This window comes from Tachyglossus aculeatus, chromosome 14 (assembly GCF_015852505.1).
Source record: "Tachyglossus aculeatus isolate mTacAcu1 chromosome 14, mTacAcu1.pri, whole genome shotgun sequence".
In the NCBI taxonomy this organism is placed as follows: domain Eukaryota; kingdom Metazoa; phylum Chordata; class Mammalia; order Monotremata; family Tachyglossidae; genus Tachyglossus; species Tachyglossus aculeatus.
Window position 1 is genome coordinate 27,157,086 of NC_052079.1, and position 17,063 is coordinate 27,174,148.

The window sequence follows — 17,063 nt, forward strand, 5'->3', positions numbered from 1 at the left end:
TGATGATTCAATTGTATTTACTGAACGCTTACTGTGTGCAGAGTGCCTGGGAACCAGAAGGTTGTGGGTTCTAATCCCAGCTCTATCGCTTGTCTGCTGTGTGACCTTGGGTAAGTCACTTTGCTGTGCCTCAGTTACCTTAGCTGTAAAATAAGGATTGAGACTGTGAGCCCCTCGTGGGACAGGGACTGTGTCCAACCCGATTTGCTTGTACTTATCCTGGCGCTTAGTACAGTGATTGTACTAAGAAGACTGTACAGAGAAGCAGCATGGCTCAGTGGAAAGAGCACAGGCTTGGGAGTCAGAGGTCGTGGGTTCTAATCCCGTCTCCGCCACTTATCAGCTGTGTGACCTTGGGCTAGTCACTTAACTTCTCTGTGCCTCAGTTACCTCATCTGGAAAATGGGGATTAAGACTGTGAGCCCCATGTGGGACAGCCTGATTACCTTGTACCTCCCCAGCGGTTAGAACAGTGCTTGGCACATAGTAAGCGCTTAACAAATACCAACATTATTATTATTATTATTATTGGCACATAGTAAGCACTTAACAAATGCCAAAATTATGATGATGATGATTAGAATAATAATGATAATAATCTTTAAGTTCATTATGGGCAAGGAACATATCTACCAACACTGTTGTATTGTACCTTCCTAAGCACAGTGCTGCACACACTAAACACTCAATTTATACCAAGTGATTGATTGATTGATTTGTTTAGCACTTACTATGTATCCAGGATTTTTCTAAGCACTGGAGTAGAGTCAAGTTAATGAGGTTGGAAAAGGTCCTTGTCCCACATGGGGCCCACAGACTAAGTAAGAGGGAGATAAAGTTGTGCATTTTACAGTCAAGGAAACAGACACAGAAACATTAAGTGACTTGCCCATGATCATACAGAAGGCAAATGGCAAAGCCAGAATTAGAAACCAGTTCCTCTGACTCTGAAGGCCAGTGCTCTTTCCACAGTGTTATTTACAGAAAATTGAAGGGAAAAAAAAACCCTAAAAAATATATTTTGATGGGTTTTATCAGATAGAATAACAGATCCACCTTGAGAATATCGAATACAGTTTTATATGCTCTTTAAACATTACCAGGAGACCTCCCAAGTAGAGATATGCAGTTATATAACTTCACCATTAATAGTGAATGACATTTCCCATTGAAAATTGTCTGCTGTGTGATCTTGGGCAAGTCACTTTACTTCTCGGTGCCTCAGTTACCTTAGCTGTAAAATAGGGATTGAGACCGTGAGCCCCTCGTGGGATAAGGACTGTGTCCAACCTGATTTGCTTGTATCTACCACCAAATTTACCTTCGATAGTGTTACAGCTTGTACTTCCCAAGTGCTTAGTAGAGTGCTCTGCACACAGTAAGCGCTCAATAAATATGATTGAATGAATGAATGAATTACAATTATTTGGCACTTTTAGCACTAAGTTGCTATCCTCTTCCTGTGACATTGATGGGAATTAAAAGCCATCTTAAAATGAAATATATACCTCTTATTTTGGTTTTTACACTGGATTCAATGTACATTTAAACATATCTATGCCCAGCTCTTGGACTAGACAACTGCATCAGCCTCTTTACTGATTTCCCTGTTTCTAGTCTCTCCTCTCCAGTCCATTATTGGGATCATTTTACTAAAACATCTTTCTGCCCATGTTTCCTCAAAATCCTCCAATGGTTACCTACCCCTCTCTGCATCAAGCAGACACACACACACACACACACACACACACACACACACACACACACACATACACAACTCCTACACACATGGCTCTGGCCGGCGGAGCCTCGGCCTCAAATTATTGGGGGCCAGGCTGGGCAGGGGAGGGGGCTGGCTCCAGGCAGACCCCCTCAGGGCTTGTGTGCCCCCCAATCCCTCCCCTGTCCTGGGAAGACAGAGGGGAGGGTGCATTGAGGCCAGGGAATGTGTCAACCAACTCTGCACACAATGAACCCTGAGTTAATGCCACTGATTGATTTCAAACAATTGGATAACAATTTCTGAGTCTACATAGGGTAAACTTTGAAAAAGTAGGATACTTTTGTAGGAAAGTGAAATATGACCTCCGTGCTTTGCTCTTACACAACAAACAAAAGAATGCTAAGGAAAATGGTGTCAAAAGCAACTTTTTATGATTATTGCAGCCACGTACCTGGGGATGTATTTCATTCACTCGTTCAATCGTACTTACTGAGCACCTACTGTACTCTTCCAAGCACTTAGCTCTCCCCACTTCGGTCCATACTTTACTCCACTGCCTGGATTCTATTTCTACAGAAACATTCAGGGTATGCCGCCCTCCTGTCCTCAAAAATCTCCAGTGGTTGCCTATCCACCTCCGTATCAAAAAAACAAAACAAAACTCCTCTCTATTGGCTTTAAAGCTCTCTGTCACCTTGCCCCATCCTACCTCACGTCCCTTTTCTCTTTCTACTGCCCAGCCCGCACACTCCGCTCTTCTGGTGCTAACCTTCTCACTGTACCTCGATCTCACCCGTCCCACTGTTGACCCCTGGCCCAGGTCCTATCTCTGGCCTGGAACACCCTCCCTCCTCAAATCTGCCAGACAATCACTCTTCCCCCCTTCAAAGCCAAACTGACAGCACAATTCCTCCAAGAGGCCTTCCCAAACTAACTTCCACTTTTCCTCAGCTCCCTCTCCCTGCTCTACGTTACCCTGACTCGCTCCCTTTGCTCTTCCCCCCTCTCCTGGCCCCACAGCACTTATGTGTATATACTTATAATTCTATTTATTTATATCGATGCCTGTTCACTTGTATTCATGTCTGACTCCCCCCTTCTAAACTGTGAGTCTGTTATGGGCAGGGATTGTCTCTCCTTATTGCTGTATTGTACTTTCCCTTTGCTTAGTACAGTGCTCTGCACACAGTAAGGGTTCATTAAATGAGATGGAATGAGTGAAATTGTCAATTTACTTTGAAGGGAACCAGCGTTAGATTCAGCAAAAGAGCCCCAAACTGATTTGGCCTGGATCAAAAATAAAATTGTTTTTAAGTATGCTAAAGCATTTAATTTTTAGAAAAGTCTAAAACTCAATTAAATTTCTCACAGAGCACCTCAAAGGACTTTGCAGAATAGATGCCAGGCTCCTGGAAAGACTATCCTTCTATTCAGGACAGATGGTGCACTCGTATATAGTCCTTATAAATTATTCTAAGTAGTTTCCTGTAGAGTATTTTTCACTGAAATGATTTTGGGATTTCTTGATTCAATATACAAAACATCTGGTTAATTGTCCCTCTTTAAGTGATGCATAGTGCCTTCTTTTACGTTGCCCATCTTTGTCAGAATTTTTATTGATAAAGAAGATACATCTATGTTTTTTGAGGGGTGAAGTGCACTGTGGCATAGTGCAAAATGCAGAATCTGGGAGTCAGGACATCTGGATTCCAGTTCTGGTCTGCCACTTGATCTTTCCATTTAACAGCCCTGTGCCTCAGTTTCCTCATTTGTAAAATGGGGATGAGGTACCCTTCTGCCTCCCTTTTACATTCTAAGACAGGCACTGTATCTGATCTGCTTGTATCCTATCTACCCTAGCACTTAGCACTGTGCTTGACAAGTAGGAAGAGCCCAAAACATGCCACTATTACTATTATGTAGGAAAATTATTTTTATATTGTGTCCCAGTGAGAACCTATATTTTCCATGAGTCCTAATGTAATTGTCATAAGGACTATGATTGTATTTAACTGTTTGCTAGGTACCAAGCACAATGTTTGACCTGTGGGTGTCCCTCAAGGTTCATTTCCAGATCCCTGTCTATCTGGAGTAGGTATAAGGTAATCAGATAACACATATAAGATAATTAAATCAAAGGCAGCCAATAAAGTAATCAATACTAATGGAGTGCTTATTGTGTGCAGAGCACTGAGCTAAGTGCTTGGAAGAGTACAGCAGTATAGTTGGATGCAATCCCTACCCTCAGAGTCTAATCGAAGCCCAACCTGCCCTAATAATCATTGAAAGTTATATATTACTCTGCTACTGAACTGTAAATATGCTAGCAAATGTAACAGTCTTGTAGGTAGATATTGATGGGCCGTTCCGTTTGTCTGACTAGGTGCTGTAATGAGAATGACTTTGACAGGTGAAGCTGTTATATAGCAAAAGAAAGTTCAATTCTGGAAAAAAACCCAAATCATTTTGAGGAGTCTTCAGGGTAACCAAAGATTACCAGGAATGGGATAGATGAAACTGGATATTCCATTTTCAACTCAGAACTCAGAAATCATTCTTTGTTAGTTCCAATAAGAAGAAATCTGAACACTGTTCTGCAGTCATGTGAGAACATCCTTTTTAAAAGAACTTTCACTGAAGCAAGTTTCTCCCTAAAAAAAAATTATACATTTTGTTGGTTTATTTGTATTAATAGGAAGGAGGTTCTCATAAAAATTCACTCATTTATTTCATGGCTGCACCACATTAACTAAATTCTGAGGGATTAGTTAGGGAGTAGGAGGCCTATTATAAGTCATAGATTACCACTCTATGATCCTCCAGTACTGGAATATGTTCAGTTCTAATGTCTACAATTCATGCAAGATACAACAGGTACTGAGAATTAATGTGGCCTAGTGGAAAGAGTATGAGCCTGGGAATTACAGAACCTAAGTTCTAACCCTTGATTTGCTACTTATGTGCTGTGTGACCTTGGCAAGTCACTTAAATTCTCTGTTTCAGTTAGCTCATTTGTAAAGTGGGGATTAAGCCCATGTGATCCCAATGCGGGACATGGACCGTGTCCAACTTGATTAGCTATTATCTACCCCAAGGTTTAATAGAGTGCCTGGCACATAATAAGCACTTAACAAATACCATAAGTAAAAAAAGAAAAAAAGGCAACCAAGATGCCTTCTTTTGATATTAGCCTGATATCATTAAGATTCTTCAGGCTGGAAAATGTAAGCTTCCCTGTAGACTGTAAATTCCTTGTGACCTGGATAATCCTTATTAGCTCTATTGTATTACATTCTTCCAAGATCTTAGTATAGTACTCAGCAACAGTAAACAGTCAGTCAGTCATATTTATTAAGAGCTTACTGTGTGCAGAAAACTATAAAAAGCTCCTTGTCCAGTAAATACTACTGATTGATTGATTGATTGATCGATTGAGTGAAACCTAAAGACCTGGTAGAAATACAATTGAAATCTTCTGGAAACATTATCCAACCTCAGCTTCACTGAAACTCTCCTCTACTGGTTCTCCTCCTGTCTCTCTGGCTGCTCATTCTCAGTCTCTTTTGCAGGCTCCTTCTCTTCTTATGGGTGTCCCTCAAGGTTAAGGTCTGGGACCTTTTCTATTCCTCTTCTATATCAACTCCCTTGGAGGACTCATTCTCTCCCATTTCTTCAACCACCACCTCTATGTGGATGACTCCCAAATCTACATCTCCAGCCCTGACCTCTCTCCCTCTCTGTAGTCATACATTTCCTCCTTCCTTCAAGGCAGCACTACTGGGATGTACTGCCATCACCTCAAACTTAACATGTCCAAAAACGGAACTTCTTATCTTCACACCCAAACCCTGTTTTCCCCCTGACTTTCCCATCACTGTAGATGACACCACCACCCTTGCTGTCTCACAAGACCATAACTTTGTCATTATCCTTCCCTCCTCTCTCATTAAACCCACATATTCAATCTATCACTAAATCTAATTGGTTCAACCTTCACGAAATTGCTAAAATCAGTCCTTCGTCACTATCCAAACTGCTACCATGTTAATTCATGCACTTAGTCTATTCTGCCTTGGTGACCTCTTGCCTTCTGTCTTTCCCCACTCCAGTCCATACTTCGCTCTGCTGCCTGCATCATTTTTCTAGAAAAATGTTCTATCATTCCTCTTCCCTTTTTTTTCTATTTGTATTCTCTCTGACTGTAAGAATAATAATAAGGAGATGTTTCCTGCCCCCTCAAGAACTTCCAGTGATTGCCCATCCACCTCCGCATCAAACTGAAACTCCATACCATAGACTTTAAAGCTGTCCGTCACCTTGCCCCCTCCTACCTCACCGGGCTATTCTCCTACTACAACCCAGCCTGTGCCCTTTGCTCCACTAATTCCAACCTACTCATTTTACCTTAATCTTATCTATCTCTTCACTGACCTTTAGCCCATGTCATGACTCTGGCCTGGGAAACCCTCCCTTTTCATATCCGTCAGACAAATACTCTCCTCACCTTCAAAGTTTTATTGAAGACACACCGCCGAGAGGTCTTCCCTATGTCTTCATTTCCTCTTTTCCCACACCCTGACTTTTTCCCTTTTACACACCATATGTCCCACAACCCTACAGCACTTATGGGCATATCTGCAATTATTTTTTTTCTGTTAACATCTGTCTCCCCTTCTAGACTGTAAGTCAATTGTGAGCAGGGAATGTGTATGTTAGACTCTCTTATTGTACTCTCCCAAGTGCTTAGTGCAGTATCTTGAACACAGTAAGCCCTCAGTAAATACAATTGACTGATGGATTGATCCACAAAATCACGAATAGCATAGACCCAGAATTCTTTGTCAGCAAATTGAATAGTAGTAGTGTGAAAGGGCTTCCAATGACATTTGAGGCTGGCAGGTTCAAAATGAACAAAAAGGAAATATCTCTTCACACAGTAGATGATAAGGAAATTGAAATTTTTTCAACCGGAAAAACACATCTTTGAACTTACGAGGTGTTTGGATCAATTCACTCATGAATAGTAATCTATAATAGAGTATTGTGGGAAAGTTGGCAAAGTTGGGGATACAGAAGGGAAGCAGTGTTGTCTAGTGGATACAACATAGACCTAGGAGACAGAAGGGCCTAGGTTTTAATCTCACCTCCAATACTTGTATGTGTGTGACCTTGGGCAAGTCATTTCACTTCTCTGTTACTCAGTTATCTCATCTGTAAAATCAGGATTAAGCCTGGAAGTCCCATGTGGGACATAGGCTGTGTCCAACTTGTATCTACCCCAGTGCACAGTATAGTGCCAGCACATAGTAAGCACTTAACAAATAACATTAAAAAAAAGAGTAAAGTTAGTTTCAGTGTCAAGGAGATCAACAATCTCATGGTTCGTCTGTGGATCCTGTTGCTGCCATCAGAGTCAGAGAATGAGCTGGATGAGCCACGTTTCTTACCAAGCATTTCTTTTGTGCAATACGTCTTTCTGTCTAGTCTTGAATCTGGTAAAATAGCCCCGCAGTTATGCTCTGGGCTTGAGATTTCCAGCTGAAGAGTTGTGGGCTTCAGACTTCATAGCTCAGTAATGCCTGGTAGATCCATTTCTTGTTCACAGTAAGGGTGAAATGTAAAGATGTACTTCAGCTTCTCCTTTTGGGTCCAAGGAACATCTTTTGTGGTACCACATCTGGGGGATCCCACTAGAGATGTGGTAAAGGGAATACCTATGCCTCTTCTGGGTCAGATAGACCCGATTTGTCCTCTTTTTCTCCATCATTTCTCTTCCCTTTTTTGTCTCTTCATATTCTCTCAGACCGTAAGAACAATAATAATTAATAATTGTGGTATTCATTAGCCACTTACTCTTTCCCAAGCACTGTACCAAGTGCTAGGGTGGATACAAGCAAATCCAGTTGGACACAGTTCCTGTCCTGCATGGGGCTCACAGTCTCAATCCCCATGGGTAACTGAGGCACAGAGAGGTGAAGTGACTTGCCCAGGGTCACATGGCAGACAAGTGATGGAGCCAGGATTAGAACACTTGTCTTCTGAGTCCCAGGCCCATGCTTTATCCACTACACCATGCTGCTACTCTTCAAACAAGATGTTCTAAGAGAAATGGCAAAAGAGAGATGAAGGAGGACAAAAGGAAGGGAAAGGAAGAGGAGATAAGAAAAGTGAAGGGAGGGTGATGGAGGTAGGAAGGAAAGGGGAGACAGATCTCATCTTTGTACCTAGACCTCATCTTTCTTGCCATTAATTGCTTGTTCACATCCTCCCTCCTGCCTGGAATTCCCTTGCCTTTCATATCCTAAAGAAAAGTACCCTCTCCATCTTCAAAACCTTACTCACCTCCTATCACTGTCAAGAAGCAGTTTTGCCTAGTGGATAGGGCACGGGCCTGGGAGTGAGAGCACCTCGGTCCTACTTCCAATTCTACCACTTATCTGCTATGTGACCGTGGGCAAATCATTTCACTTCTCTCTGACTCAGTGCCTCATTTGTAAATGGGGATTGAGAACCTCATGTGGGACATGGACTGTGCCCAGTCTGATTCAGTGGTATATACCTCACTGCTTAACACAATGCCTGGCACATAGTGAGTGCTTAACAAATACCAAAACAAAGATATACATGTGTACATATGCTTATAAAAGGAGAGACAAAACAAAAAGGTACAAAGATTGCTGAGTAATTGGGGAAATGAAGAGGAAGGGTATGAACAAGATGAACAGTAGATAATTAAGATTAAAGATGAAGGGGAAGGATGTAGATGGATAAATAGAAAGGCAGATAGATATGTTATGTTCCAAGAAGTGTATAAGAAGTGCAAAGTGATATGCTCTAGGGTGTAGATCATCAGCATGAACATTTCTAACTGTATAAGGATGTATCTGTGATGACTTGGTGCAGCCCCAAATGAAAAGAAGTTGAAAAATATAGGGAAACTTCATGTAGGCATGCCTTAGTTCAGATCACCCAGTTCATTCATTCATTCATTGTCAGTCAGTCAGTCATATTTATTGAGCATGTACTGTGTGCAGAGCACCATACTAAGCACTTGGGAGAGTAAAATATAACAATGAACAAACACATTCCCTGTCCACAGAGTCTAGAGGGGGAGACATACATTAATATAAATAAATTACCAATATATACACAAGTGAAGTGGGGCTGGAAGGGGGGCTCCGGGGGTCAGTGACGGAGTGGGAGAAGAGGAAAGGAGGGTTTCATCAGGGAAGGCCTCTTGAAGGAGATGTGCCTTCAATAAGACTTTGAAGTGGTGGGAGAGTCATTGTCTGTCTGATTTGAGGAGGGAGGATGTTCCAGACCAGAAGGAGGATGTGGGTGAGGCGTCGTTGGTGAGATAAAGGAGATTTAGGTACAGTAAGAAGATTCCCATTAGAGGAGTGAAGTGTGCAGGCTGGGTTGTAATGAGATGAGGCAGGAGGGAGCAAGGTGACTGAGTGCTTTAAAGACAATCCTGAGGAGGTTTTACTAAGTAAGAAGGCAAATCACCACAAAGGGAAGGTTGAGATGGCACAAAGAATTGAAATGAGTCTTTTTCTGGTTGGCAATGCCATCTCCAATGTGTTCACTTCATGTTCTGCTTGTGGTTAGATTCCAGTGTTGAAGTTGAGAGGTTTTTCAGGGACTTGGAGTATAGTGGTAAGAAAAACAAAACTTTTGAAAGGAAATGAGTAAGTCGGAAATGTGTTCCAACATGAATACCTCGGTGAGTAGTGAAACATCAAGGAAGCTTCCAACAGATGAACTCTGCTGCATATGTGCTTCAAATAATGTGGGGATTTCACTTTGAGATATGTTGAGTGTTTAAAAAAGTCATTCTATCATATACAGAATATCTTAAATCTTAGCTTTAACCCTTTTGGAATGATAAATGAGTGGAGAATAGCATACTCTATTTTTTCTTAATACAGTAATTCAAGTAGTAATAATAATAATTATAATATGCGTTAAGCACTTACTCTGCACCAAGCACTGTATTAAGCACTGGGGTAGGGACAAGATAATCATATCCCATATGAGGCTCACAGTCTAAGTAGGAGGGAGAGAGAGCAGGTATTGTATCCCCATTTTGTGAATGAGGCAACTGAAGTACAGAAAAGTGAACTGACTTGTCCAAGATCACACAGCAAACAAGTAGCAGGGCCAGGATTAGAACCCAAGTCCTCTGACCCCTAGGCCCATGCTCTTTCCACTAGGCCATGCTGTATCTCATAGACAAGTAAGCTTGCCTGTATTTTGAGGAACATTTTACAAACATTTTCCCACAGGAGTTTTTTTTTTAATTATTAAGCACACATGACTCTTTTCCAAACTACAACATTGTTTCATTTTCCTTTCAAATCACCTAGGAAAAGTAATTTTGGCCACAAACATTTGAGGGAAACATTCATTTTCATTAATAGTGACAGCACTGGGCCTAATGGTGAGGGTCTGGTGAATAAAGAAAGGCTATAAATCCAAGTGCAAAGCTGACGCAGAAGGGAGGTCTGAGGGAATTGAGGGTTTAGTTGGGGTAGGTTTCTTGGAGGATATGTGATTTTAATAAGGCTACCCCTGTCATAAAAAGTTTGGAAACTGAAATTATTTCCTATTCCCATTCTTAAGACATTCCATTTCTACTTGTTTCGTGTGTGGTATTCATTCCACAGAGAAACTCCACATATGATTGAAGTGAATTTTGATTGTGACCCAATCTATACCAGGGAAGCCAAATAACTAACATGATAGGTTCTCTGAACCTTTATCTGAGGGTTTTTTTATGCTATTTGTTAAGTGCTTACTATGCACCAGGCACTATTCTAAGCTCAGGGGTAGATAAAAGATAATCAGGTTGGATAGAGTCCATGTCCCATATGGGGCTCATAGCCTTAATCCCCATTTTACAGATGAGGTAAAGGAGACACAGAGAAGTTAGGTCACTTGCCCAAGCTCATACCACAGACATGGGCAGAGTTGGGATGAAAACCCATGTCCTTCTGACTCTCAGGCCCCACTAGAATACACTGCTTCTCTGAGTTGAGACTGATAGATGTATGGCCAGATGATGAAGTTAGGAAATCAAATAGAAATTAGAGAGAAAATAGGATTGCTTTGTTCAAGGATTGAGTCACCATCCATAGATCAAAGTTGCTACCCAATCTTAAAGTTCAATAACCCTAGATGAAAAATTTTGAGAAATCCTAACCTGCCATTGGGTCCCTATTTATTCTGGGACATTTACTCTCTTTATTTCCCATTCTTAAACACAAAGACAATCATCAGACAATCTATAGTATTTTTTGAGTTCTTAGTCTGTGCAGAACACTGTACTAAGTATTTATAGTACTGTCCTGCAAGAAGTTAGTTAGCAACTTTGCAAATACAGGCAATGAGTGGAGGAGGAGAAAGGAAAAATTAAGGATGAGGAAGAGAACAATAATAAATGAATAATGATGGTGTTTGTTAAGAGCTTACTATGTGCCTAACACTGTACTGAGCACTGGGGAAGATACAAGGTAATCAGGTTGTCCCACATGGGGCTCACGGTCTTAATCCCCATTCTACAGATGAGGTAACTGAGGCACAGAGAAGTAAAGTGACTTGCCCAAGGTCACACAGCAGACAAGTGGCAGAGCCGGGATCAGAATCCACGTCCTCTGACTCCCAAGCCTGTGCTCTTGCCACTAGGCCAAGCTGCTTCTATGATGGCTTGGGGGAATTTTAGGTGATTGTGTGTGATAGGTCTCCCATGAAACATGTCCCAAACCACTTCCAGATTAACCCAGGCTCATATTCAGTCCACCTCGAGTCTCGACTGGCCTCAAGATGGACTGAGTCTAGGTGGGTCCAGGATTTCTTCCCTTCTAGATTGTGTCCTCTTTATGGGCAGGAACCATGTCTTCCAACTGTATTAGAGAAGCAGTGTGGCTCAGTGGAAAAAGCACGGGCTTTGGAGTCAGAGGTCATGGGTTCAAATCCCAGCTCCGCCACTTGTAAGCTGTGTGACTTTGGACAAGTCACTTCACTTCTCTGGGCCTCAGTTACCTCATCTATAAAATGGGGATTAAGACTGTGAGTCCCCTGTGGGACAACCTCATCACCTTGTAACCTCCCCAGCGCTTAGAACAGTGCTTTGCAGATAATAGGCACTTAATAAATGCCATTATTATTATTATTACTTTTCTACTCATTCATTCATATTTATTGAGCACTTACTGTGTGCAGAGCACTGTACTAAGAGCTTGTAAAGTACAATTTAGCAATAAAGCAAGACAATCCCTGCCCACACCCGGCTTACAGTCTAGAAGGAGGGAGACGGACATCAAAACAAGTAAACAGGCACTGTATTAAGCGCTTGAGAGAGAACAAAACAACAGAACTGGCAAGCATGCTCTCTGTCCACAGCAACCCAATGCATGCCAGTTGCAGGCAGCAGAGAACGTGTCAGTTGACCGTTGCATTCTCTTAGTGGAAGGAGCAAGGGCTTGGGAGTCAAAGGTCATGGGTTCTAATCCTGACTCTGCCACTTGTCAGCTGTGTGACCTTGGGCCACTTCACTTCTCTGTGCCTCAGTTACCTCATCTGTAAAATGGGGATTAAGACTATGAGCCCCATGTGGGACAACCCAGTTACCTTGCATCTACCCCAGAGCTTAGAACAGTGCTTGGCACATAGTAAGTGCTTAACAAATACCATCATCATCATCCCAAGTGCTTAGTGCAGGGTTCTGCACACAGTAAGTGCTCAGTACATATGATTGATTGAGACGGACTTCCCTCGTATATTGGGCTCTGTGCTGAGGTGATCCGGTCTATGGAGAGCAGTAGGTTTGAAGATTATGTTACTATTCCCGTGGACATTTTTTTGGATGTTTCACTGGTCTAGTCACATTCTCCCTCTGTGCCCTACTTTCAAGACGTTGTCACTTCTACTATAGCATGCATTTTGAACATGCGTTTTGGACAGAATGTCACAGCAGAATTAGGGAGTGTTTCCCGAAGATGTGAGTCTGCCTGGCTAGTATGCAGCACAGTGTCAGAAGAAATATGGGCACGTGCATTTGGCATTGAACATGAGGTGAATGCTAAAACCGATTTTCTGTAGCACAGCATTGCAGAAAAACACAAGCCGTGGTGTTACAGGAGAACTGATCACATATTGGTCATATACTGTGTTCGGATTATTTCCCCTTTATATTTAATTTAACATTCCTCTCGTTGGTATGTGAATTCTGTCACCAAATTTTATTTTATTTTATTTATATGGTGCATAACCTTTTCTTGACGTCAAAGGTAAACTAGTGCTAAATTGCACGTATTTCTTTTCAAATTGGCTTGTCTTTCGTGGAAAACAGATACCGCTAACTTCTGAAACATATGTTATAATTCCTAGGACATAACTATATTTCATACTTTCATTCTCAACTCAGAGCATTTCAACCGGCTTAACTAGAGGTGACAGACTAAATGGAATTTCTCAACCCAGCAAGACATTTGTGATTATTTTATAAACTGAAAGCAGAAACATAGATTCACAGAGTACCACATTTGACAAACTCAATGAACTCTACCAAAAAATATTCCCAAAAGGTTGTATTATTGTTCCATTATGAATCAATTTGTACTGGTACAGGTTTCTCAGGAAAGTCTATGGTGATTTTCTTTACAGACAGCCAGGGAGGAGGGAGAAAATAACTCTTCTTCTAATTGGAATCGGAGGGATAGTTGCGAAGGAATGGGAGTTGGTGCTTTGTCACAAGTGGCTGACTCCTTGTTTTGTAACGGTGAATCATCCCAAGTTTAAACTGGAGATAAGCGGAAAAAACGGTGTTTAGAAAATAATTTTACAATCATTTCCTTTTGAGCTATGACTTCTTAAATTGGAATGTGATCCAGAATAGTTCTCCCTTTGAAGCCAACATTTTCTTAAGAATTTTTATTCTCTCTGTCTCTCTCTCTCTCTCTCTCTCTCTCTGTCTCTCTCTCTCTCTCTCTTCCTGTCCTCCTCACCCCTCTTTTTCCCTCCCCTCTGTTTTACAGATTTACACTGACTGGGCTAACCACTACCTAGCAAAATTTGGCCACAAGCGCCTGATCAAGGACCTGCAACAGGACATTGCAGACGGAGTTCTGCTAGCAGAAATCATCCAGATCATTGGTAAGGCCAGTTCTCAGAGAGCATAACTTGAAGTGGCTTGCATGGGGAATGAATGTCCTTAACGGCATAACAGATCCTGCATAAATACTGCTTGACACTGTCCATGTGTCCTCAAGATCGATGCGTTTCCCCCTTGGTTAATTAAAAAAAAAGAAAAAAAAAACTTTACTTGTGGATGTTTGGAAGAGATGGCTTAGCCCTATTTTAATGGCCAGAACGGCTCTTTATGCACGCTTGAATGGCCAGAATCGAACGCTTCATTAAACCATATGTCTCCCATGTGTGCATTTTGTTAGCTGAAGTGGCTCATACTTCTGAGATTCCTTGAAACTGTATCCTGACCCAGCAAAGACAATTGTGAAGGAGTTCATGTCAGCAGTCATTTGGCATGGGCTGAAGAATTAGCAGCACTCTGCTTCACACTCCCTTTTTTTACGGGATCTGTGCCTGTGGAAGTGACGGCTGCTAACAAGTGTGTGTGCAGCATAATATTTGGAGAGGAACTTGTCGAAACAGATTTTTCCTGTGCTTTTGCAATCTTATCTAATGTGTTATTGCTACTGATTGTTCTTTTTTCTTTTTCTTTTTTGTTTGTTTATACTGCATTTCTTGTAGCAAATGAAAAGGTCGAAGATATCAATGGCTGTCCCAGGAGCCAGTCTCAGATGGTAAGAACAAAAATATTTCTTTCAGTGATTGTCTTTACTTCATAGAGGTGACTGCTGTCATGATTTGTTTAGTGTGAAATATCTGTTCCTTTCCCTTCGTGGCTTCTCTGCTTGACCTACAGGCTCTCGTCGGATCATGTGGGTTCAGTTTAGTCGAGGGGATGGTTGTGACAGGTTTTAGGTTTGAGTGCTGGTTAAAGTGTTTCCTCACAGTTTTATCGGATCCTACCTAGTCTCGTGTTTTCCTGATTTCCTGAGTAGTTTCATTCACCTTTGGTTTTTGTGGCAATAAATCCCAAAACAAATTTTAAGTGGAGCCTTTTTGTCTGAACAACTGGTTTAAAGAACAGGACTTGCCAACTTTTTTTTTTAATATAAATAGCTCTTTAGACTTATACTTAGCAAATTCCAGCTTAAACATACTGACTCCTCAACACTTTTGGCGATAGCATTAGAAGCATGCTCCTGGTGGTTTCTAAGCTATGCCTGGAAGCTAAACACTATGTGTGTAGTCTCTTCAGGAAACTAGGGTTATTTGTGACTGTGTTGGAAAGTCTGACTTCTTTATCTTTAGTAATAGCTCTCAGAACTCAGAGTAAACTACTTTACAGCAGACTGTAAAACCCGAATGATAGAACAATAACTTAGAGAAGAACCTGATTGTTTGCAAAATTTAGTAGTGCTAGTCTCATTTTATAGAGACTGAAACTGAGGAGTAAAAGCAGCTGAACAATCCTGCTTTCCTAGCATCAAAGGACGAGTTGGGAACAGTATCCAAGATCCATTGGATCATATTTTCTTCATTCTTCTTCTTAAGTGACAACTGATATTTTAAATAGGCATATGAGTTTCTGTGTAAAAGAGATCAGAGTTCCCTTTCCTATCTGATCCTAGCAGCGCCAGCAACCCACAATTCAAAAGAAAAGAAAAAAAGGAAGTTTTTATTTGCAGAAGAAATTCATTTTCAAATTGAAGAAAAGCTAAGATTCACTGATTGGTTCAAACCTTGGGTTTTGTTTAGGTTCAATAAAGTTAAGTGAACATGATTGTGTAGTATCTATGCCAGCACTTAGCGCAGTTCTTGACACGTAGTAAACACTGAACATGTACTATTGTTGTTATTATTATTAAGCCACAAATAAACTCATTTTGAAATAGTAATAGTAGTAATATTATTTAGTAAACATTTAGGTTGTGCAGATGACTGTACAAAGCATTTGGGGGAGAATAAGTAGGTGGGCATTACACATGGTCCCTGTCTCTTGGAAGTGAATCACAATCTAAGAAACCCTAGGCAAACAAGAATGGATTAGTCTTAAGTTGGAAGTACCAGGGAATTGTAGATGCTTTTGCCCTACCAAAAGAATGGTTTGAACACTGTCCAGAAGAACCCTTCCAGAAGAACTGTGATACTGAAATTGTCTTTCCTACCCTTGATACTCTAGTATACTCTTCCTTGTGATTAAATTAGACCATACTAACTCTTCCAGGACACAATGCCACAATCAATTTACAGAACAGTCTTGGAAACAATCCCTTTGGATTGAACTTTCAAATTTCATCTCAGAAATGGTTTATTTTCCTGGGGAAATATAGTCAGATATTACACTTAGGTTTCTTGGACACAGATCTGAACAATTCCCAATATCGTTGTGAGTTTCGGTATCTTTATTGCGAGAGTAAAGAATTTCTGGGTGATCTATAAAATAGTACATACCTGGAAACTCTAAAACATTCTGAGATTATGTCTCATTTGGTTCCCTGTCAAGCAGGCAGGCCTAAAATTGGTGATAGAAAGCCATCTAAGGCTCACAAAAGCCTTAGGTTTGTCAGATTTTTATCTGAAACATCTGTGCTTTGAGATGCTACACATTTGCACTGACCAAGCCTTGAGAAAATGGGTTTTACCTGTGAAATTGCCACCGCTTCCAGATTTGGATCTGATTCTGATTAGAATGAAAATGCCATAGAAACACTTTTTAGCTCATCTGCTTCTGATCAGCACTGAAAAGGTGAAAGTATGGGAAAAATGGACACTGAAGAACAATGAAGTTCAAGCCATTTTCTAACCACCCAAGAGGTGAAAATTGAAGTTTGGGAGGTCCTACCTCTGGTCTGGCTGGGCTTTCCAACCTAAAAGTAAATCATAACATCAGGGCTTATACTCCATAGGGTGCTAAGCAATCATTATAGGGCTAGATTACCAATCAATCAATCCATAGCATTTCTCGAGTGCTTACTGTGTAGAAAGCGTTGTATTAAGCACTTGGGAAAGTACAGAGTTGGGAGACATTTTTTCTGTGCACAGGAATATTACAGTGTAAAGTGGGCTTGCAGTCTATGTGTCCTGTCCCTTGAATTCATTCTTGTGCCCTTGACAGTTCAGGGAAGGAAAGGACCAGATATGGGGAAGTACGTGAGTTTGCTCTGCACATCTCATCCCTGACAGATATTGCAGCCTTTACATTAGAAGAGAAGTGAGAAATCAGACACTGTTAGTTTGAATGGCTACTTGC

At 41.1% G+C, this 17,063-nt stretch overlaps 1 protein-coding gene across 1 annotated transcript in view; it reads left to right on the forward strand.

Moving 5' to 3' along the window:
- The window catches only part of NAV3 (neuron navigator 3), a 783,489-nt gene that overhangs the window by 447,615 nt on the left and 318,811 nt on the right, over positions 1-17,063 (forward strand). Inside the window, exons 4-5 of the mRNA XM_038756254.1 lie at positions 13,762-13,879; positions 14,495-14,547. Of these exons, the coding sequence (XP_038612182.1) occupies positions 13,762-13,879; positions 14,495-14,547 (171 nt within the window). The remainder of the gene's footprint in view (positions 1-13,761; positions 13,880-14,494; positions 14,548-17,063) is intronic.